Source organism: Myodes glareolus, chromosome 18 (assembly GCF_982192425.1).
Source record: "Myodes glareolus chromosome 18, mMyoGla1.1, whole genome shotgun sequence".
Classification (NCBI taxonomy): domain Eukaryota; kingdom Metazoa; phylum Chordata; class Mammalia; order Rodentia; family Cricetidae; genus Myodes; species Myodes glareolus.
The window spans coordinates 12827592-12852249 of NC_142043.1; the positions used below are offsets into that span (position 1 = coordinate 12827592).

General features: G+C 42.7%; 1 protein-coding gene across 4 annotated transcripts in view; it reads right to left on the minus strand.

The window, feature by feature from the left end:
- Positions 1-14927: 14927 nt before the first annotated feature.
- The window catches only part of Supt3h (SPT3 homolog, SAGA and STAGA complex component), a 351815-nt gene continuing 342084 nt past the window's right edge, over positions 14928-24658 (minus strand). For 3 of the 4 annotated variants that reach the window (XM_087897976.1, XM_087897978.1, XM_087897975.1), the window contains one exon: positions 14928-15085. In XM_087897976.1, the coding sequence (XP_087754102.1) occupies positions 14984-15085 (102 nt within the window). In that variant the 3' untranslated portion in view covers positions 14928-14983. The remainder of the gene's footprint in view (positions 15086-24658) is intronic. The other variant, XM_087897977.1, reaches the window with a different exon arrangement.

Consider the following 24658-nt stretch of genomic DNA (forward strand, 5'->3'; position numbering starts at 1 on the left):
TCTATTAACAGACCGCTTTACTTAGATTTTACTAATTTTTATCTAATTTCCTCTTCCATTCTGGAGTCATATCCAGGAAACCACATTACACTTCTGCTGTTTCTTTAGGCTCCTCTTGGCTCTGACAGTTTCTTAGCCTCTCTCTCCATCTCTCTCTCTTCTCTCTGCGTGTACGAGTGCCCGTGCACACGCGGTGACACACGTGTAGATGTCGGAGGACACGCGTCGGCGTTGGCCTCTCCTTCCAGCCCATGTGCTGTTTGCCACTGTGTATGCCAGGAAAATGGGCCAGCGAGCTGATGGGGATTCTTCTTCCCAGGGTTTCTGGGGATGGGAACTCAGGTCCTCACAACTGACAGGTTCTTTACTCACTGAGCCATCCTCCCAGCCCAAGTGTCTAAGACCTTCTTAAAAGGTTTTGGGGAGTATGATCAGTATTTGTAAACTCGTTCAGCGAGTATGGGAATGTCCTCGACATGAGAGGAGCAGTTATGAAAATCTGACAGCCAACTGCATGGCGAAAGCCTGACGGCCTTCAGCGTTAACTCAGAAAGAAGGCAAAACCGTCCGTCCGTCCGATTGCTGCTCAGCACTGGACTTGGGATACTTGTCGCTGTGATACAATAATGACTAACTAGCGTACAGGTTACAAAAGAGAAAAAAATGCCTTAACTCGCAAATAGCAACCATCAATGTAGAATATCCTAGAAAATCTACTCCGAACCCCACAAAACAATTACTGCTAATAAAAGTGAGTTCAGTAGGGTTTCACCAAAACACTGTGATATACAAAAACTTTTTTTTTCTAAAATAATTTATTTCCATATGTTGGCAGTGAATTAGAAATACTCACCCTAGGACATTAACCATGAAGCAGCCACAGGGACTAAGCTTATATCCTGAAGGTCATGAAACAGTAATGAGCAGAGATCTGGACAAGTGGAGAGCAGTACACCACGCCCCCGTGCTAGGATTAATGGCCGTGATCATTCCTTCCACGTTGGCCATAGACTCAAGGCATTCCAGCTAGGGTTTCCGCTGGAATAGTTTATAGAAATATGAAAATAAAGAGTGAGGGATATTGGAGCCTGATTTCCCAACTTAGTCTAGAGCCACAGCAATGAAGAGGCACAGTCACAAGGGCAGCACACACAGGCTGGTGAAACGACACTGGATGTGAACCAGACCCACCGGAGAAAGGGGTGTTGTAAGAGGTGGTTTCGACATAGACACCAATACACCACCAGAAAGGACTCTAGTCCAGTGTCCTCAGCCTTCCTAACACTGCGACCCTTTAATACAGTTCCTCATGTTGTGCTGGGCCCAGCCATACAGTTATTTTGTTGTTAGTTTATAACTGTATTTTTGCTACTGTTATGAATTGTATTGTAAATACCCGAGTTTTCCGATGATCTTAGGCGACTCCTACAGAAAGATTGACGCCCAAAGGGGTCACTACCCACCGATTAAGAAATGCTGCTCTAGACCCTTGCCCCACACATGGAAATAAACTTCAGAATGAATTAGCAACCTAAAAGTTAAAATTTAAAAGACCAAGAAGAAAACAGGATCAAGCCTTTGTGTGCTTGGACTGGGTAAAGGTTTCTTAGATGCAAAAAGCACAAGCCATAAAATGAGAAAATTTGATAAACTCAACTTCAGAATTTAAAACTTCAGCCTTTCCAAAGAGATGTTTAGGAAAAAAATGATCCAAAGATCAGATAAAACAGGTGGAGATTATATTTCTCATAAAGGCTCTGTATTGAACCCACATTGTTATATGAAGACAACCATTTTTTTCCCATGGGAGAAATGTATGTGAACAAACACTTTAAGAGATATGGGTGACAAGGGACACACAGAGGGTGCTTAATATCCTCAGTTCCCAGAGAAATCCACAACACTCAGTCCAGTCTCTACTAGATGGGCTAAAATGAAATTACATGCCAAATACCTTTAAGGATATGAAGCAGCAAGAAATATCATGTTTCTGGTGAGTGTCAAACACTACTAGGTAAAAATTTTAGTACTTTCTTATAACATTAGTATTACCTTGACATGTAATGATTTCAGATATTCTCTTGCCAAGACTCCTTCTAGTCCTGTGTATTTAGTCGATTCCAGTGAATAGTCTGCTGTGTGGTGTTGTCTTCTGGTCCAGTCGCTGCCATCTTCATGAGATCAGTTGTGTCTGCTTTTAAGAATCAGTCACTGTGGACTGATAATGTGGGCATTATCTTCTAGAAGGAGGGGACAGGAGGTCATTGGACCCTCGCCTGGGTGTCCAGCCATTTGTATGCAATGCTGCCTTAATCGCATGCAGTCTCAGAGTCTAGGACCGCTGCTGGAGTTTGCAGGCTAGGGAGGACCAGCATGGACACTACCTCTAAAACCACAGGGAAGCCATCGTTTGTACCGGGTGAAGACTTTCTGGTGTGGCTGCTTAGGAGCCATCCGTGCTCCTTCAAGTAGCCCTTTACCCACGTTCTGTAAGCTCAATAGACTCCTTGGTTCTTCTGGGTGAGCTGTGGTGGAATTTGACTTTGGATTGTCCTTGGGACTTTAGGTAGAAAGGGACCTTCTTCGCATCTCCCCCAGGGTAGGAATTCTATCAACAAGTCCACACAAACATTTGTCTAGGCACAGCTATCACAACTTTAATCCTAGTAAGTAAAAACTGGAAGCTATCTGAATTGAAATTCAGTAGTAAACAAATAATCAAATAGGATACATAATATACATATATACTATCCCATACAGTGCCAAAAGTAAGGTGGTACTGATATACAAGACAATGGGTGAGCCATTATGCTAAGTAAAAGAAGTCCGACGTCTTGAAGTCAACCTTACGTGGAATCATTGTGTTTTGTGCGCCATTCCGGAAATGGTAAAACCAGAGCGACAGAAACCAGCAACAGTTCCAGGAGTGAGTGACAGGGGAGCAGACCAATTACAAAGGGACCTGGGACCTGGATCTTGATTGTGATGCTGATTATATACCTGTTCATTTGCTAAAAGTCATTGAATTGTACTTTTCATCTGAAAAGTATCTCTGTGTATAAACTATATGACTTTGAACTCATTTTTTGAACTGATATATATATTAGAGACTATATTCTGGATGCTCAATCTAAAAAGCTTTTTAACATGTGACTTGACAAATGTTACCTCGGCAAATGATGACGTGAATAAGCGCTGAGATGCAGTGTGGATATGAAGTTTGATATAACATTGTTGGAAAACCACTACATCATAACATTAATTGCAGTGGCCTTATTTCTTACTGTCGAAGGTGCAATGTGACTTAGGAAGCATCAAACCTGTAAAGACTTTTTAAGATTAACTTAAAATTTTATGGAGTTGTTAAAACATTATGTGCGTGCCTGCTTATCTGACGCAGAGCATGGGCATGCGGGCTCGCAAGGAGGCCAGAGAGCGCATCAGATCCGCTGGAGCTGGAGTCTCATATGGCTGTGAGCTATCTGATGTGGGTGCTCACATTGAAGCTGGGTCTTCTGCAAGAACAGCAAATGATCTTAACCGCTGAGTGACCGCTCCAGTCCCTCAATGTGAAACTTCTAAAATAATTAATCATTATTGTGCATGTGTGTGAGTGTGGTCCCTCACTCCCATGCCACACAAGCTTGTGTGGAGGTCAAAGGATGGGAGTGAGGATTCAGTTCTTCCTTCCTACGGAGGCTCTGGGGATCAGGCTTTTGTGACAGGCACTTTTACCATTCAAGTCATCTTGTTTTCAAAATACAAAAGATTTTGTTTCAAAAGTCATCTGGAAATACAGTGGAAGAGGCTCTGAGGACTTGCGGGGAGGTTTACCGCTGGGAGCTGAGGTAGAACGGGATTTGCAGGAGTATCGAACATTCTCTCATTCATTTAGCCGATGCTGACTGCACAGACACTCTGGTGCTAGGCACAGCTCTGCATGGCAGCAAACAGCAGCGGGCAGGGTGGGCCTTGGTTATTGAGTGCAGAGTCTACATTCCGGATGAAGGCGACTGTAAAATTAACAGGTGAAATGGCTTGTTAGAAGACAGCAAGTGAAGAAGGAACTGGGTGGAGAAAGGGCATTCTAGGCCAGAGAGGTCTTTCTGAAGGAGGGATACTTGGCCTGAAAATTTGATGCTCGCTTTTGAGGGGAGATGCTTTCGAACCCGGAAGAGTCGCTCGCGGTGCGCTAACACCATCCAGCTTACCGGGATTCATTTGCTTCCCAATAATGATGTAAGAATGCCATTGACTAGGATAACTGGTTATGACAGATCATAAAAATGATTTATAGAATAAATATAATCTTCATTTCAACTGAACGAGAAAAAGCTGAGAGTCATCAGGAAGAAAGCCACATACCTCAGCTCATTTTTACCACCGGCCTCTTCTCTCACACACCCCTTCCTTTCCATTTCCACTGCGTGTGATTCTGGAAAAGCTGTTACTAATAAATTTTTACTATCATAAGCTGGGAAAAGAGGGTTAGAAAATTCAGGAGGAAATAGCCTGTTCATATGAAAACAATAATCGCATAATATTTATTGTCTGGGATTGAAATGTTTCAAATATGCAAAGTAATAAAATGTTAGGGAAAGCAAAACTTCCTAAAGTTAAAAATGTCATAAATTTCCCCCCAAATAAGACGCATGAAAAATGTCCAGGTGATACTTCATGTCAATAGAAAAAAGAATTCCTCTTCCGTGTAAGTTAAGGTAGCCCAAAGCTTTCGGAGGACATTCTCCAGTCGCTACTGGAGATCTGGGAAGACAATGGCAGACACCCCTAGAATTCAGGCAATGGTTCCCTCTGTTTGATTGTTTGAAAATCATTTATTAACAAAGTTGTTTGGCTTGTGTTCTCCCTCTTTCTTAGGCAGGGCCATTTATAGCCAGGGCTACCCTGAATGCACAGAGTGTGTACGGGGTGGTGGTGCCCACATGCCACCGTGTGAAGGTAGAGATCTGAGGACAGCCTGTAGTGGTGATTCTTGCTTTCCACCATGTTTGAAGCAGGTCTCTTGTCTGCCCACACACTATGTGGAATTCTGTCTCTGCCTCCCTATTGCTGTACAAGTGCAAGGAATGCAGATATGCTACTTCATCTGGTTTTTAAAAGTATTATATTTTATGTGCGTGAGTATTTTACTTACATGCCTGTCTGTGCATCACATTCCTGCCTGGTACCCATGGAGGTCAGAAGAAGGTTTTCCATCCCCTGGAACTAGAATTACAGACAGTTGTGAGCTGCCATGTGAGTGTTTCAAACTGGCTTTTTAATGTAGGTTCTGGGAGGATTCAAACTCAAGTCACCAAGTTTGCATGTGGACCACTGCACCAATGAGCCATCTCCCTAGCTCACATGTGTGGTATTATCCAGCCTTTTGAGTGCCGGGATTTCAGGTATGTGCCACTACACCTAGCATGCTTTTACTATCTCTTAAATTAAAAATATATTTAACTAACTACCATGATTCAGTATCTTTCTTCCCATTGGGTCTGAGATGGAACCTCAATGTTATTCAAACAATGTTACCAATAAAGTGTATCATCCACCTCAGAATGGCCTTTAAATGAATGCATATTACATAAGCCACAATGGCACATATGGTTTTATTTAAAATAAGGTGACAATTGTCTGGGCAAAATGTGTTTTTATTTGCTCTACAGAAAAGTTGTTATAAGTGATAGTATGACCCTCTTTGTACAATTCCACAGGCCCCCTTACTTACAGGGTCCTGTACTTACAGTTTAGGGTAGTGTTCCATATGGATTTGTTTGCATAGGTGTTTAAGAGCTCTTGAATGAACGGATGGATGTAGACATTTTAATAGCAAGCTACTCTTTAGTGGGAACCTATAGCTTACAGTTACAAGCCTCTCCTTTTCAGCCGTAATTTTGAATATTTAGTTAAGTTCGGAGGATATGTCCTATCACTGTTAGTAAATGCAATTTCATCCAAAATACTCATTGTCTTTATAGTAAATTATTGGGAAAGGTGAGATACATCCCAAGACGAGCTGTCTATAAAAGCTTTGAGTCTTAGCAGTGTGCAATTCTTCTTTAAGCATGTACAGACTCAGGTGGCACACAAAATTCTCCAGCCTGCAGCAGTGCAATTGTGGTTGAGGCTGTCTCCTTAGGAGGTCCTTACCCTCGGCAAACAAGACTCAAGTCCCAGGGCCTGCATACAAAGGCCCAGAGAAACCTGATACATGGGACCTGGGTTCGTTCATTGTCAACATGACTGGGTTATAATTTTCCAGAAGACAAACATCCACTGTGCTGGCTAGTTTTATGTCAACTCGACACAAGCTAGAGTCATCAGAGGAAGCCTCAATTGATAAAATACCTCCATAGGGTCGATTGTAGCCAAGGCTGTAGGAAAGTTTCTAAATTAGTGATTGATGGCGAGGGCCCATTGTGGTAGGGCTACTGGGCTGGTGGTCCTGGGTTCTAAAGAAAGCAGGATGAGCAAGCCATGAGGAGAGACCATTAAGCAGCACACCTCCATGGCTTCTGTATCAGCTCCTGCCTCCAGGTTCCTGCCCTGCTTGAGTTCCCGGCTTGACTTTCTTCAGTGATTAACAGTGACATGGAAGCATAGGCAGAATAAACCTTTTCCTGCCCAAGTTGCTTTTGATCACTGCAGCGACAGAAACCCTGACTGAGATATCCATGTATAGTTGTAAAGGTGTTTTCAGAGGGGGGTCTGTCACCAGATGGAGTCTGGGACAGGTATTTCTGTGTTTTGGGACTCTTATATTCATAAGATCAAAGTAAGAGCTCATACAGATTTATAGATGTAGCAAGGTTAGCTTTATCAGAAATAAATACTGTCAAGACTGACAGTGTGATGTGAGATTCTCCTCTGTGACTGTGTTTCGATAATGAATAAATCTACTTTGGTTCTATAGCAGGGCAGAATAGAGCTAGGCAGGAAAACTAAACTGAATGCTGGGGGAAAGTAGGCAGAGTCAGAGAGACGCCATGTAGCCACTGAAGGAGACAGATGCCTGGGAACCTTACTGATAAACCTCAAGTCTCATGGTACATATAAAATCAGGGAATGGGTTAATTTAAGATATAAGAGTTAGCTAGTAATACACTTAAGTGATTGGCCAAGTAGTGTTGTAATGAATGTAGTTTCTGTGTGATTATTTCAGGTCTGGGTGGCCAGGAACAAACGAGTGGCTTCCCACTGCAGTGGGTCATGTGAGTAAACATATTCAAGGATATTGTTTATTGTTTGGGATCTCCTTTATGGCTTCAAGACAAAGAGGTGCTCGGTTGTTAAGGGGTATAATTTGGATGGTTCTCTATTTTGATTGGTAGTTTTTGAGTTATATAATCATTTCCTCTACTGTATAAATTCTGTCCCATAATGCATCTAATTTGAATTATATGCATACCAATTATGTATAGGCATAAATAAATTCTCCCCAAAACACTTAGAGAAGAAAATTTGTTATACTGTGCATGCACCCCAAACCAGTTCAGGATGGATTGGCTGTCCTACTCTTGACATACAGTTGCCTAGAAACCATCCTGCCTCATTAAGGAGAGGAGAAATTTATTCAATTATTTGAAACAAGGAGACAAGTGTGCATCTCAAAGCAGGTAGAGGTGTTTGGTTGCTAACAGGTTGCTAGGTGCATTGTTTAGGGAGAGATTTGCACATAATACATGGAGGTAAGAGTCCTGGGCTGCCAAGTGCATTGTTAGAAGAGGTGTGTGTGTGTGGCTCAAGTCAAGTGGAGTCCCAGGTCACCACACCACTCCCTATGTTGACCTGCCTAGGTTTGAAGAAGGAAGACCCATCATGAAATGGGCACCAGTACCCTAAGGGATTGAGATCCCAGACCGAATAAGAAAGAAAAAAAAAATAAAACAAAACAGGAAGCCAGCTGAAAACTTATTTCCATCTCTTGCTGCTTTCTGACTTTAGACAGTGTGACCAGCCGCTTCATTGTCATTGCCATGCATTCTGGACACAGTGCACTGTGAACCAAAATATTTCCTTCTTTCCTTAAGTTGCTTTCTCAGGAGCTTTGTCGCAGAAGTGAGGAAGTAGGACGGGGCACGCTGGTCTCTGACACACTGGACTTCCTGTCACAGAAGTGAGAAAGTAGGACGGGGCACGCTGGTCTCTGGCACACTGGACTTGTCTTTAAGGAGAAAAAGCTGTGCTCTGCAGTTCAGAGGTTTTGGGCAAGCAAGTTAAGGGAACAGTGACAGGGGATTAAGCAAATCTTTCTCAAAGGCTTCTGAGCTCGTGTAAATGAACTTCTATCAACCAAATAACAGGTGATTGTTAAGTAGGTAATCTCTGCACGTGGGCTGGTGAAAAGTGTTAGCTCAAGATTTGACCACAAGAAACTCATCATCTGGTGCAGACTAAAGGCACAAGGAGAGAGGACTGGGGACACTACCAGGAGGCCCAAGGACTTACAGAGCTTGTGGAAGAAGAAGAAGCCATTGTCAAGCTCAGGATAAGCTAGGAAAGCAGGGCATCACCTTGACAACCTGGGAAAGAGGAGACGGGTTGATTTCCCCCATGTTCTTCCACATACGGAGAGATTTTGAGACATCACTCACGCCCACACTGAGCGCAGAAGCAAGGCTCACCTCCATCCTGCGAGCCTCAGAACACTGGAATCTCAGAACACTGGCACTCCAGCCTGGCTTGAGAAGCAGCTACAAGGCCATCTCATCCATTTCACCATCCTAGTGAGGCTTGGGGCTTTAATAATGTCTAGTTGGCACGCACAATAATGGGTTTCAGTATGGCATTTTCATCCATAGGTGTCATTGTGCTTGCTTCGTATTTTCCTCCCTCCCCACTGGTTCCCCTTCTGCTTTCAGGAATACATGTGGATACGAGGGAGGAGGTGATATTTTATCTTTCTTCTCATCACCCTATCTTGCCCTCCCTTTTCTCTTTAGACCATCTTCTCCTTCATAGTTCCTCTTGTACTCTATAGATCTACATACCTATGCATTTATCTGTCATCTATCTAACTATCTATCTATCTATCATCTATCTATCTATGCATCTTATAAGAGAACACTGACTATTTTTGAACCTGGTTTGTTTTGCTTATATGATCTCTGCTTCCATCCATTTTCCTGCAAATCACACAATTCACTGTTCTCACAGCTCAGCAAAATCTGTGTATGTATTTTCTCTGACCACTCATTTGTTGATGGGCATATACAATGGTCTCATAGCTTGGCTTTTGAAAATAATGCAATGAGAAGCACGACTATGCAAGAACCTCTTTCTTCTGTGATGCTAAAGTTTGGACTCATCTGGGTATAACCTGAAGCTGTACAGGTAGCTCACATTGGAGTTTCATTTTTAGTGGTTTTTTTTTTTTTTGGACTCTCTATATTGACTTCCACAGCAAGGTCCAGAACTTCCTACCCTGCTACGTGTGTGGATACAGCTATTTGGCTATAGTTCTGAGTTTGCTCCTAACTCCCTGACATGGAGTCCACCACTGACTGGGTTCTTTTGTCATCTGGCCCCTCAGTTTTGACATCCTCCTGTCTCAGTCTTGGCATTCTCCTGTGGTATTGGGAACATGGACATTGACACCCATGTGGTCCTGTTCATGCTGGGACTCCTTGATTCTTTGCAGGTCCTATGGACTTGCTGCAAACTAAGCCGGTGACAGCATCATTTGCTGATGGTTAGGGACTGCCTGGTGGATGGGCAAGCACAGGTCGGTGGAAGGTGCCAAGATGTGGTCAGTGAACACACAGCAGCTGACCTAACCCTTGAAAAGGAAGTGACTGGAGGAAGTCAAAGCCCTCCGAACAGAGGTCAGGAGTGACCTGTCCCGGGGCACAGCAGACCAAGGGTCGAACTAAAATTATTATTAATAGTATATGTATAGGTATTTTGCCAGCTTCTATGTTTGTGTAGCACATGCATGCCTGCTGCCCACAGAAGCCAGAGGATGGCACTGGATCCCCTGGAACTGGAGTAACAGACAGCTGTGAGCTACCACGTGGATGCTGGGAATTGAACCCAGTTCCTTTGGAAGAGCAGCCGGTGCTCTTAAGCCCTGAGTCACTTCTCCAGCCTCTGAAGTTGAATTGAAAAGTTGCTAAGTATGGATGGAACTGAAAGAAATCATTTGTAATACACGTAGCTGCTCTCTTTCCACTTCCTGTTTATCACTGTACAGTCAGCCCGCAGAGACTCACACACAAACTTGCCAGACTAAGAAACTAGGCCTATTGCATCATAACTGAGGAGCAAATACTTCAAATGACCATTCCAGGCATGTTCTGAACACTAGCAAGCACCTGTGAACAAGATGGGACTTATTCTGGAACACGGATAGATAACTTATGTGAACACATACAATAGTAACCTTTGTAATCACCCTTCTGCATACAGTCAGTGTGTAGATAGGAGAGGGAATATATGCATGGGTTTCTGGGGCTTTGTTATAGTTTGTATTCACCATTGTGTGTTTATGTATGTACATGTCTGTGTGCCTGCGTGGAGGTCAGAGAATGGCCTTGGCCTGCTCTCCCATTCTTTGCCTTATTCTCTGAAGACAAGTCTCTCCCTGAACTTGCTTTTCGGCTTGGCCAGCAGTCAGCAAACCTCAGGGTTCTTCCCGTCTACACCCTTCACCCCAAGTTGCTGGGGTGACAGACATGCATAGCCACGTCTGTTCCTTTCTGAAGGTGCTGGAGGTCTGAATTCAGGTTCTCTTTCTTGCCCTGCAAGCTCTTACCCATTGAGCCAACTCCTCAGCAACCATGCCCCCACTCCTACCATACTCTTAAAATGTATTACAGTATTTATACATAGTTATCTTAAGGTTTGAAACATTAAAGAGGAATTGGCATGCTATATATATATAATTGCATTCTATTATATATTTTGTTTTATAGTACTTACATAATGTATATATAAAGACTGTTTTAAGCTACAGTGAAATTTTCTTGTAATCAAGTTTTCGGCATGAGAAAGGTTTTTCTTTTCACTGTGTTCCGAGAAGCTTCCAGTATATTCCATGCTACTTAACAGTGTGGTCAAAGTACGAATGTCAGTTCCATTCTGGATAACTGCACAGAGCAATTAACTTGCCAAGTTCCCTCTCCTGCCTCTGGGCTACACAGTGTGCAGCTCACAGTGTCGTGAGCCTTCAAGGTGACCCATGAAGCATCAGTCATGGAAGCCTGCTCTAATTATTATGTCACTGATGAACCTACCTATGTATGTGTGTCCTTCTGCATGAGCATATTCACATGTGTGCGTCACCATGAGTGTATCCATGTGTGTTTGGGTGTCCATGGAGGGCAGAAGAGGCACTGGATCCCTAGCAGCTGGAGTAAGAAGCACCGGAGAGTCACCCTGCAGGGTGCTGGGTCCTTCTGTTAAACAGAAAATGCTCTTTCCAGGCCCACACACTGTAGATACATACTAAGAGGTCTTTGGTCCTTCCACACATTCCTTCTCCATCTTTCTCTGTATTTACTTCTTAGTGGAAAACAGTGAGAATAGAGACAGCTGGGACGTTACAAGCAGAAAAGGGACCAGGAATCCAAGGCTCTCAAAAGAATTACAGCAGTTTTATATGTGGTGTCCTTGTTCCCGTGTAAGAATCAACCATTTTAAATTATGCTCCAACTGCCAAAATTTCCATGACTTAGGACAATTTGAATGCTTGATATTTTGTTTCATACTTAAAACCAACACCCCCTTCCACGGTACCACTATCCTGCTCACAACACTTGAGACTCACTTTAAGAGATATGACTTTTGATATTGGAGTTCCCCAGGGCATCTGGTCCTTATTTAACCATCATATTTACATCCACCTCCCACGGCATGGTTTAGTTGCTTGGCTGGATGCCCTTGTAGAGCCTTTCCTTTACGAAACACAACTCCACGAAAACTGCCAGAGTCCCTGCTCCTCACCACTTATGTGCAAAGCACAAAAGAGTTCAGCTTGGGCTAGAACGCTGCTGGGGACTCAGCTGGCAGAGGAGGGGCTGCTGTGACACACTCAGCTCGCTGTCTTTACATTATTCATACAAGTGTTTATACACTATGAAATGCTCGGCCAGAACACACAGGAAACCATAAAAGACTTTATGAGATGTTGGTGGGAGAACTTAAACTGCAACCTGAACAGGACTATCTGAGGTTCGGAGGGCAAATAGGGCAGGACTATGGGTCCGGAGGGCAGATAGAGCAGGACTCTCTGTGATTTACTTCACACAAGGGGTTACATGACCCCGAAAGCAATGCCTAATTTTATACTGAAAAAATTCATAAATTTGAACTTTACAATTTCTAGACAAATAAACTTGTTTTCTTCCAGACCACAGACCACCAGTTATGTTTACGTGTCTTCTATGTGGTAAACATTGATGTGGGCTGTTTATTATTCTTTAAAGACAAAGAACAGACAGTAACACAGGGACGATATAGACGTTGGAAAATATTTGCACTTCTGATGGTTTTTAAATAAAATCCTTAGCCCCTAACATTAGAAAATTATTTTTGAATCTCAACTATTGTCTGTCATGTGTGAAGACAGGAAAGGTCAGTGCCATGACCTATAGTGGGCACTTCCAGAAAGCCACATTCTGAAACTTGGGGATAGAAGTGGTTTGGTTTCCTTTACCCTTAGTCTAGGGGGCAACATCAATTTTCCAAAAAAAGGTTTATTATTATTATTATTATTATTATTTGTAGATTTATTTATTTTCAAGTTTGATCTCTAAAATGCAAGAGATTAGTAACAACAATAATAAAAACTCATCCAAAAATTGGGTATTCATATGATTTAGAGTTGAGCCCCGTGTATAGAAACCATCATTTATAGCATAGTCAATTTAAGATTTCATTATATGACTTCACATTTATGTTTAAGAGTATATGTTTAATTAGTATCCTTAAGAAGTTACTTTATTGTTTGGGATAAATATGAAAAGGCTAGTGTGTCTTTGTAATATTGTCATGTAAAAATAGGGCAGTGAAGTGGTAGACTGGGCTGAGAAAGAGGGGCCATAGGTTATCATGCGTGGTCTCTTCCCCCATCTAGGCCAAGTTCCTTTCATCTGTCAAGTGTGTGACAATTCCCAATGATACAAGGAGGATAAACGAGGACAGCGGTCTTCTCTAACTATGATAATATTTGACACTTTAATCTTAGGAGACAGTTTATTGAAGTGTCATTTCTAAGATTTTCCTTCTGTTGTATCTATATAACTGTTTAGAAAATTTTGTTTTACTTCAAATTTAGTCTTGTTTTAAGGGTAAGGGAGAGAACTTAAGTGTAGGGAAGAAAAAAAGAATTAAAATATTAGCATTGAGTAATTATGGGTACATCTAGGCTGGCTCAGGACAGACACAAACGGCCTTGTTTGATTCTAAATTCAGCTTTCTGGCTCAGGATGAAAAGTGAAAGGTATTATGTGAACTCGCTGGGCAAACCAGATTTTATAAATAATTACCTGCCAGACGGTTCAAGATAGACAAACATACACCAGACCAACAAAAACACAGAGCTGTCGTGTTTCTGAGAGAAATGTACGTTGAGTCTTCCTTCCCTGGGACGACAAGGAGATTAGGTAGAAGAGGACGATGGGGGAAACAAAGCCTTGCATTTTCTGCCTTGTGCTACTTAAAATATATACTGCGGGGCAGAGATGGGTTTTCAATAGGAGAAATTAGCCCCTGAAAATGTCAGATCGCCTACAAGCCTGGCAGATGGAAACTAAATACAGCGAGTGCTGCCATCCCCCAAGTAAGGGATGTTTACTGCAGGGTTATAATTTCCCATGATTAGGGATGCCAAGGAAAACAGGGAGGATGAGAAAAAGAACGGTTTAATCATACTTTTCGACAGGCATGGGTAGAACATCAAAACCCTTCAGCGATTTTTGATATTAAATATCTGCGTTTTTCCTAGCATGCACATTTTCCCCGAGAATGATTACTACACAGCAGGTAAATGACAGTGGGGACCACGGCACAAGCATGTGGCCGCTCGAGGGTTTGCTCACACAGAAAACGGCTGCGCTTCTTATTTCTCTCTTCTACCCGAAACTCTTACAGAATTAAAGACATAACTTCCTCCTCTGCAATTCGTATTTAATCAGGAACTGTACCATTGCATCTGCTATATTTTGGGTTGCTCCCAAGAGTTATACTTCCTCATTTACTGGAGACAGAACAGACGCGCAGCAGGCAGTGTATTAACCGGATTCCAGACCAGGAGAGCTCTGAAGGGTTAGGTGAATCCCAGAATCCCTGTGCTCTTGTCTTTTGACTTTGCTTCTGAAAAGGCATGGAAGCTTTGTGTATGTGTGTGCGGTGGGGTGGGCTCAGGGGAGGTTCAGCTGGAAAAGTAAGGCAGTGAAGATGGATGAGGCAAGTTCCATGAAGCAGAAGGAAGAAGGCATGAAAAAGTGACCCCTTTAGTGAGTGGGGTGACGGAAGAAGGGGGGAACAGGTGGCTTTGTCCTGCCAGGTGAATCTTTGATGGGTGCATGTTCATCAAATGACTGCATCTCTAGAACACACGCAGAGACTATCAACAATGGAAGCACAGTTGGTGGGTCACTGGGAAGGGAGAGTGACTCATTTGTCTCTTTTGTCCCAATCTGAATCATAAAAATGCATCCTATAAAAGGCAGACTAAACACTGGAGGGAAAATAAGCACAACTCTGCTTTTAAGATTTATGAGCTGAGGGCAGCAAATCCATGCCAAATTCAGAATTCAGAATTGTGTGATGTGCGTTCTTGTCCACCTACACACCACCCAACATCCTGCCATTAATTAGGCAAATGGCCCACTCAGTAAACAAGGCTAAAGAGGCTGAGGAAGAGCTGGAGTCAGACAGTGTAGAGTCAAAAACAAAGCAGGCCACTCCCTAGGGCAGGAGACGGTAAATCCACATTTTATTTTCATCCAGCACAGGGAAGAATGGCCTCGGTGTCTCATTCCTCCTCCTGTTGCAGCAGGCACAGCCATGGTCCCCTCAGCAGGCCAGGAAAGCCATCCCACTCCTTCGGTAGGCATTCTGTCAAAGACAAAGAAATCTGCAATGAATTATCACATCAAGTCGAACAAGGAGAGGAAGCAGAGGCTCTCTTCCTGTTTTGTAGACTGCTGGCTACAAGCTATTAGGGTGCTTAGTATGAATAGTTCTGGTGGCAAAGCTACAGCGACCATTCTGCATTAAAGTCAGTGTGGTTAACAAGTGGTTAGGGAGTCTATTTTTGGGAAGTGGGTGATATGCAAAATAAGGCATCCCATTTTGTCCTGTTAATGGATTGCTGTTGGTTCAGCCAAGGAAGAGATGTGTTGGGTCTGTTTGTCTTTTGGAAACATGTGTTCTCTATTCTGCATGTTCCACAGTCAGTTCTAACGAAGCATTGCAATAGTCTATAAATTACTGATTCACTACTGTCTTCCCAGGCTTGATTTATAGTCTGGAGGGGAGGCTGTGGGAACAGACACTATGGAGGCTTTTCCTCCTTTCTGCAGTGTGGTGCTCTAAGGGCACACTGCACATGACTGGCAGTATGGAGAACTCGAGTCTTCTAGAAACTCCTATCTGTAGATGCACATGGAGGCAGACATACGGATGCTCATGGTAGGAGAAATCACCACTTTCAGAACCAGACGCTAGCTGCAATAACACAATGTATTCCAGGTAAGGAGAGCAACACTGCACTTTTATCTCCTGCTAAGGAGCTGAATTCTGGAATGGGAAGACCAGGTCAAGCTCCCATGGCTCTGAGAGGAGCAGAGCCAAGAATCAGGACTGAGAATGAGAACCCCTCACTGGCAGGAAACACAGCATTTAGCTGGCAACAGTCACGCTCATACCTTTAATTTTTGAAAGTGTATTTTTAGAAAAAGGGGAAAAACGACAAAAACCTCATATTAGGACCTCTTGCCCCTCTGAAAGCCACAGCTCTGGGGCTAGCCTGGGGTCCCTGCATTTTTAGCCTAACACCTTTACTCTCCGCAGTCATCTCCGGGGAAATTATCATAGAGGCAAGCAGCCGGGATGGCTGGATAGAAGTCCTTGTGCACAACTGTGCCACAAAAGAGCCAGGACAAGAGTTAGAGTCTGAAAATCAGCAAAGAACCCAGAGAAAAGAAGAAAGCAAAGGGTACCTTTGAGCCCTCTAGGGCAGAGTGAGGGCAGGCAGAGGGAAAGTGCCAGCGACTCCTGGAACCTGCTCTGACCCACAGAAGGGGACTAACTACCTCCCCACCAACCCCAACTGCCACGGCTAGCTGGAGGCAATTCCCTGTTGCCATAGGAGGACTTGGCCTGCTGTATCCTTTATTGGGCAGAAGGTAGCCCTTTCAATGCCCTGAGGCTTCAGGACCATAGACTATGACAGTCACAAGTCTGAGTCCATGCTTGCGAGTCTTCAACCCACAGCACTGGCTGAGGTGGTTGTTGTAGACTCCAGGCTCTGTTTGCACCTGTCCAATAGGATCTAGGAAGATTCTAGCTCACGTGCAGCTCCAGGAATGCAGTGGCCAGCAGCCTAACCACTAGTACCTCTGTGTAAACCCAGATGAAACTATGGCAGATTGCTCTCCAAGCCCATAGCCCATCCTTCTATAGGCAGGTAACATCCAAGTCTTGCAGATATAGAGCTGTGGTTATCAATGTTTCAAATCTTGTCCCCAGCTGAGCTTTCTGCTTGCAACCTGAGGACAAGCCCATCTCTCTTGTGCTCTAGTAGGGTAGATAGCAAAGTCACATATCAGACTACTCTGCTCAGTCCAAGAGGTCTAGTGAAGGTCTCCTCCATCTCTTATGCCTCCAGATGTGTGGATATATGTGCCATAGGCCCAAATGCTACCTGCATAGGTCTTGGGAGACCTAGGAGTGATTTCTTCCACAGCCCATTGCCTTGGAACCACAGCTGGTGATAAAAATCCTGATGATTATGTACATCCTTTGGGGCCAGGAGATGGCCCACGGCTCTGTGAAGTTGTCTGACAGTGCTACTTGTCCCATTCCCCAAACCAAGCAGGACCTAGGGAAGGTCTTGTTTGTCTTGTACAATCTTGAGCTTATGGTTACTAGTGTCATAGATGCCAGCATCACCTGAGTCATCCTATGGGACCTGGGGAAAGTACAATCCTGTTCTGCGGTTTCAGGACACCAGCTGTGGTATCCCCGATACACACCAAGGGTCCTTCATATACTGTGACTTGACTCAGAGTCTCCTGTGATTCCATCCAGGTACATATTCCACACTATTATAGCCATGACAACGGCCACTACAAGGCCTGGTATTAGCAGTGTTTGATTTTGCAAAGTCTGAAGACACACACCTTTGGAAATCCAAGTTGATTGTGGAGTTTTACAACTACATTCTTGAAATGTTTTCCAAGCAGTTACAGTTTATAGACTATGGATGACATCAAAGACAAAGAAATGACAGAGATGTTTGAGCTCCAATATAATCAAATTCATAGCACTGATCCCACCACCAAGGCATCCATCTACCTGGCATCTGACCTCCCATTTAAATGAGAAATAAAGCAAAACCAAGTCTCAGAACTTCATAGAAGAGTTACTTCATAAAATTAGAGGCAAATATTACAAGATGTACAGATATCAATGTGGAAATGTTGATACATGACACTCCAAAGAAATAATTCTTCACAATAGATTCCAGTTTAAATAAAATCTACAAGACCTTAAAAAATCCAAATTTAATGACCCTAAGTAAACTCATTGAAATAAAAGTAACTACCGCTGCATATTATGAAGAAATCAAAAATAACTTAGGATATGAATGAGAAGTTCACCAAAGGCATAGAGAGTATAAAGGAGAACCACCCAGAAACTTTGGAGCTAAAGCTTTAACTAATGATATTAAAGATAAAGCAGAGAACTTATGTAAAAAAATAAATAGAAGGATTTCTGAACTTTAGAATTAATCTAGTCAGCAAAAAAAATCAGATGAGGAAAGCCACAAAACTTATAGAATAAATTTATGTCAAGTATTTGTATTATGGAAGTTTTACAAAGCGAAGAATATAGAAAAAAACCCACGAAAACCTATCATTAAATAATAGTCAAAAAAGGTCCTAAATCTTCAAAGAGATATGGTCTGACTGTATTTAAAGAAAATATATTTTTAACCAAAACTGGTGATTTAATGCTACAAGTACATGACCAGGAGAAACCTGAAATTCAGCAAGAGAAAAGCATCAAGTCACATTGCACTTACAGCAGATCATTCAGTAGAACCTTCATAGATTAGAAGAGGGAAGGATGGACATATGCATAATACTGAGAGAATAAATACAAACCCTGTCCACTAAGAATATTATACCCAACCAAATTATCCTTCAGAAATGAAGAGGAAACAAAATGTTACTTAGAAAAACAAACACTGAAGAAAATCACCATTATCATATTAGCCTTACAAGAGACACTTAAGGAAGTCATCCACAAAAAACAAAAGGGTGATAATTACCAACACAAACCCACTAATATTCCAGGCTGGAAAGATGGCTCAGTGATTGAGAACACTCTGCTCGTTCAAAGGATCGGCATTCAGTTCCCGGAACCCACAGCAGGCTCCTCTCAAACAGTTGTAACTCTAGGTTCAGAGGATCTGATACCCTCTTCTGGCCTTCAAGGGTGCTGCATGCACTTAGTGTACATATGTAAATTCATGTACACACACATACATAGACAATAAATAAATGAATCTTTAAAACAACAGCAACAAATAAAAAACTTGCAAATATAAAAAAAAACAGTACTAGAACACAGAAGAGCAGAGTCAAACTTCAGTGTGACAGGTTCACCAAACCACACAAAGAACTAGAAAGAGGTTAGAAAAGAATAATTTACAACAAAACTACCCCCAGAATACAACTGAATAAAATAAAATAAAAATAAAAGGAGAAATTTCATGTCTGTCAATAATATCCATGATGATAAATGAATTAAATTCACCCACCCAAAGGTGGGAAAGAACCAACTATATGCTGCCTATGGGAAATTCACTTCACCAATAAAGATGAGGGACTGGAAAGAGATATACAATAAACACTAAACAACAAGTCAGCAAGTGTCACTATATCATTAGAACAAAGCAGACTTTAAATTAAAAGAAAACTGTCAAAAGTCAAAGAAGGTCCTTATACATTAGTGAAGGGATAAATTCAGTCAGAAGGCACAATTAAATATATATATGCACGCGATGCGACCTGGCATTCCTTTATATTAGCTATAAAGGAAGAGACAGACTGTAATACAATACTTTTCAGGACTTCACCACTCCACTTTGTCAACAGGCAACGATGAAGGTTTTAAAAGCTTAAAGAAACATTATTTTATGTGTATGAAACTTTTGCTTGTATGTATGTATGTATGTATGTATATATGTATGTATGTATGTATGTGCCTTCTGTTCTCTGAGTCTAGAAGAAGGTGTCAGACACCCTGGAAGTGGAGTTACAGATGGTTATAAGCTGCCATGTGGGTGCTGAGACCTTGACCCCAGGCCCTCTGCACAGGCAGAAAGTTCTCTTAGCCACTGGGCTGTTCCTCCAGCTCCACAACAAGGAAACATCTTAGTTGACTCATGTTGTAAAGTAAAGGGACCTTACAGACATTTACAGAACATTTTACTGAGGCAGAATTCACATTCCTCTCATCAGCATTTGGAAATCTCCAGGACCAATAATCATCTGTCGACAAGAGATGAGAACTATGAATCACCAGAAAGAAAGTAAAGTATACAACAGATGTTAGACAATGAGTGTACTGAAAGAGCTGGAGGGAAAACGGACATTTCTGAAACAAATGAAAATGACAACACACCAAACAAGAGGGATGCAACAGATCAGCAAAGTCACTAACAAATTCCCCCTGAAAACAACAGAGACACCTCACACAGCCCCCAACAGTTCCCCTCAGGGATGCGGAGGAACAAGAATACCCTAACTCCAAAAGTGGAGGAAGGCAGACAGATCATAGGAGAAATTGAGACAAAATGTTTATGAAGAATACTGCTACCCAGAGTCATACACAGACTACTCATAACTCACACCAAATCAACAACTTTCTTAGTAGAGATGGAAAAACCCTTCTAAGTTTCACTCCTAGTTCTCTCTGTGTTCCTTTCCCTCCGTCTGTGCTGGAGGCAGAAAGTTTCTGAGTTGAAGCAAACTCTCTGATGAGGACTATGACATTCTGGGTCTGCCTCCTAGACTGCTGGAGAACATGCTCACTGACTAGGAGGAGCCACCCAGCGCTTGAAGGGACAGAAAGCATCAATAGGCCAGGGGCTTAGCCTTGACTGAGCCCAGCAATGGTGCCTCCAAGAGGCTTAAGGGAGAGTGATCCTTTCACCTCTTGACTTTGCTGTTTACATTTCACAGACACAAAGGCAGCCCCTCTGTAGCCTCGCACTTGAAACACCCAGGTATGTGTGGGGACCTGTGAGTGAAGCGGGTTTCTTCCTACAGGTGAATAGCTGGATGGTCTCCTCTGCTGGGGAGGGAGGCTCAGTGGGAGATGGAATCTTGGCTAGTTTATGTGAGGAATGAGCAGGTTTTACCTTTCCAGGTTGGGGGATGGAATGGCTCGTTAAGTGTCGGAAGGGGCTTTTTCTGACACTAGTCACTTCACAGCTGGTTTATCACTATTTATACAGACCACAGGCTTTAATGAAAGCTCCTCCAGAAGCCAAGGCTGAGGGGAAAGCCAGGCTTAGAGCTAAGCCCTGTTCTGTGAGCTTTCTTCTGGTTCTAAAACAAAGGAACAAACAAGCATGTGGAATCAGCAAGGACAAGTCAGCCAGCCCACTCCCCAGGGTCCCTGCCCAGAACCACCGCTCTGGTCTTTTGATGTGTGATGGATGGCCATAGCCCATGGAGGCCAAGCATGGGATCATCCCAAGTTTGGCATATTTTCCCATAAAGAAAGCAACTCTGCAGGAAGATGAAGGAAGACAACTCACCTCTGCGTCACTGAATTTCATGCATTTCTGCTGTGAATGTGGAAACTAAATTTAAACACTGCTGGTGTGAGGCCTTCCAGAACACACTTTCTCACGAGTTGCTTTGCAACATACTTTCTTCTGTGAGATCCTAGGAATGAGTCCCAGGCCCGTATCTTTACACACATTTCCGGTTGTAAATTCACTGCCTAGACAACCAGGACACCAGCCACAATATTAGACTTCCCCAGCCAAGCTGCTGCCACCTGCTCTCCACCCTGAGTGCTGTTGTCAAAGGCACTTGCTACTTTGTAAATCTCTTGAAAGCTCAAGTAAATTTAGCATCTCTCAAAGTGGGCTGTTAAGTGAAGATTGTAATTACAAATTGTCCTTTTAAACTTCTGATTGTTTTTACCCTTTTAAAAATGGAGAATGCAGTGGATCCCTGTCGCTAGAAACACTTCCTCCAGCCGCACATGGTATGCAGTCCCTGCCACACGGTTGCCATGGGCGTTTGACAAGTGTGAGTTGCACTTTCAGAAGAGTATGCTGTTTTGTTATCTGTACATGGATAAGCTGGTGAAAACACTTAATTTCTACACTAGTTTACTTCTGTCTTTAAAGTAGTTCCAATACTCACTGTTGAATATGTCTTGTGCACCACACATTTGACCGGTCAGTAACTGCAGACCAGCCTCCCCCAGCCTCTTCCTAGCTCAGTCTTAGATTTCATTTTTTCTCATATCCATGGCTTTCTGCTTCTCAAACTTTTCATACAAAAGAGTGATAATTCTGTCTTAAGCTGTGATCCCCTACAAATACTTCACTTCTCACAGGCTTAATGAAGGTGGTTTGGGTTCTACTGAGTTCCTATACATTTGCTTAATTTGACTTTGGCTGATCTTTCCTGAGCTCCGCTCTGTGTAAACCACACTATGCAGAGTGGTGTAAGGACAGAGAACTGAGACAGACCCTGGTGTCACTGTGCTTCCAACTGAACAGCAATGCTTTCAAAAAGGAAATGTGTGACCAAAGAGCCATTCTCAAAGAGGAAAAGGAAAGAACAAAGTGGTCTTTTTGTTTGCTTTTAATATAAACATTATTTAATTTTAAATAAAAATAAGAAAGCATGAGATTTTTTATATTTCTCAAAGTATATAGGAGAAGAAATTAAAAAATGTGTGGATCCAAATGTGTGGTTTTATGGTTTATGAAGCGCTTCCATGTCCGACATCTAATGTGAGTCTTGCCACAGACAGTTCAACGGGTCGCATACTCTACAACTGTAGGACTAAGTGGTAGTTTCAGGATTTTAGACATGGGGTCACATTCTTTCCATATTCCACAGTCTTAGAGTTAAACAATCCCCAAATCAAGCATAATTTATTCTATCTGGATTACTATTGACACAACAAAATTCTTGCTAAACATGACCTATGGGTAAATTAAGATTTAAAGTCTATCAAGCTGAAAAAGTATTTCAGAGAGCAGGGACAGTTCTTGGAGGTCAACAACCTTTAGCTTGGAGGCATGCCCAACCAGAACTTATCTTCCAGGCTACAATGAAGAATACTATGTAGAAAACTACATCCAAATCACTTGGAGAGCTTAAAGAAAAACCAAAACCAAATAAATCTTCAAAGTTGGACAATATATTGTCTGGAGGGAGGGCTCAGTCAGTAGAAAAGCAAGCAGGGCGTGTTGGAAGGTTCTTGTAACCTTGGTGCTGGGAATCAGAGACAGGCAGATCCCTGAACCCTTGTCTACTTTGTGAGTTCTCAGCTACCCTTGGCTGCTTAGTGAGTCCCAGGCTATTGAGAAACCTGTCTTGAAAAAAAAAAAAGTGGACAAAGTGAGGGCTGCTAAGGTCGTAGCTTGACTATATCATTAACAGGACTCAAGACGGTTTGTCCACAAATAGCCGCTTCCAGAATCTGTTGTGATCGGGCAACAAACAGTAGTTCTCAGTGATAAGCCAACACAAGCATCTGATGAACTCAGTGCTCACAGTACGGCTGTTCCCCAGACCACTGGGTATTGTGTTACTTTACTTCTGTGTAATGTGTCTTACTTTAAGATGTCTACAGACGACTCATTGTGTTTTCCTTCCCAGATGCTGAAATGCCACCCTTAAGGGACACAGCTAGGCTGCCAGTCACATGTTAATACCATATACAAAGGGATTTAGAAAATAAGCCTGTGAAACTAAGTTGAATAAACCCTTTGCTAACATTTAGGATCAAGGAACAATAGTACTGGAATTAGGCTGTATCTGTGTGAATTTCTACAGCCCAATTTTTAACAGATTGAAAACAGTAATGCCCAAAGGGAATGACCCATCCATGACATTGTAGGGAGAGCCTGGGGACCCCAATCCAGTCTGGGGCTCTTTGTATAGACTCCTGACTCTGTCCAGCTATGTGTTTATCTTCAACAGGGAAAACAGATATAAGGAAAGAAATGGTTTTTCTAGGTTAAGAGCCCCTGGGAGTGGAACAAAAGTAGAGGGAGTCGGGGTAGAGACTTAATGCCCCAGGCAGTACAGGAGAGAAGCTGGAAGCTTCTGCCCCATTTCTGACTCTTGTACAGGATTCACAATGCTGGGAGGGCCATTCCACCCCTGAGTGCTGCAAGTCATAATTTTGATAAATGGATGAAATATCCAAACAGTTAAGCTATCATTGGATGGGGCTTCTGCACAGTGAATGTGTGTATCTTTGGGACCTTGGAGACATGTGTTTCTGATGAGGTCTTACCAAGGCTGTGTCTGGTGTCTGACTCAAGGGCAGATACATGCCACAGCCTGCTTGGGTTGGCTACAGTTGGCTGATTGGTCTGAAAGCTGGTGACAATAAAAAAAAAGTTTGGAATATACACTATTTACTAAATGTAGGGCAGACTTTACGCCACGGATGGTTTCCTGAGTGCTTTGTTCCACAGGGGTGAGACTGGCTTTGATAGCTCTGCATTGCTCTGCTGGGAGGCAATGTCAGGGAGGCATTGGTTTGAATTGGGAGCAAAGGTTTTTATCAAACCTTTCTAAATGTTTGGCTCACTGAACTGTTCAGGTGAGCTGAGGCTATGAAGGTAGGTAATTTCTGAGTTTTACATGTAATGGTGTCAACACAATTGGCTTCCTTTATGTCCTACCTTACCTCCACCTTTCAGTAAGCAGGCTGCTTGTCCATTATCAGTCTTTTCCTTTAAAACACTTTCTTTTCATTCAGTTTTAAATATTTTCATTAATGGCTTAGCAAGCCTAGAAAGGATCAGATTTGTGTTTTCATACCGATCCATGTGTATGCTAATGCTTGCCCCATCACCGTCCCTTTCGCTGGTCCTCTTACAGTCACTCACATCTATACATCATCAGACTCTGTCCATGAGAGAAAACATCCAGCATTTGTCAGCTTGCTTTGCTTAGTCTGATCTTCAGTTCCTTCCAGTTTCCTGCAATTGCCAGATGACTGAATAAAACTCCATTGTGCATTTATACACTGGTGTGAACTCGCCTTTTCTCTATCTCTCCTCTGGAAGTAATACTGGAGATCGTATCAAGTTGTTTCAAATTTGAGAAAGATTGCCTCAGATCTACAAACCCCATATGCTCAAACTCAGCCATGCCTGTGGCTTTGCTGCATTCAAAATCTGAGTTCCTTCCTGGTCTCTACA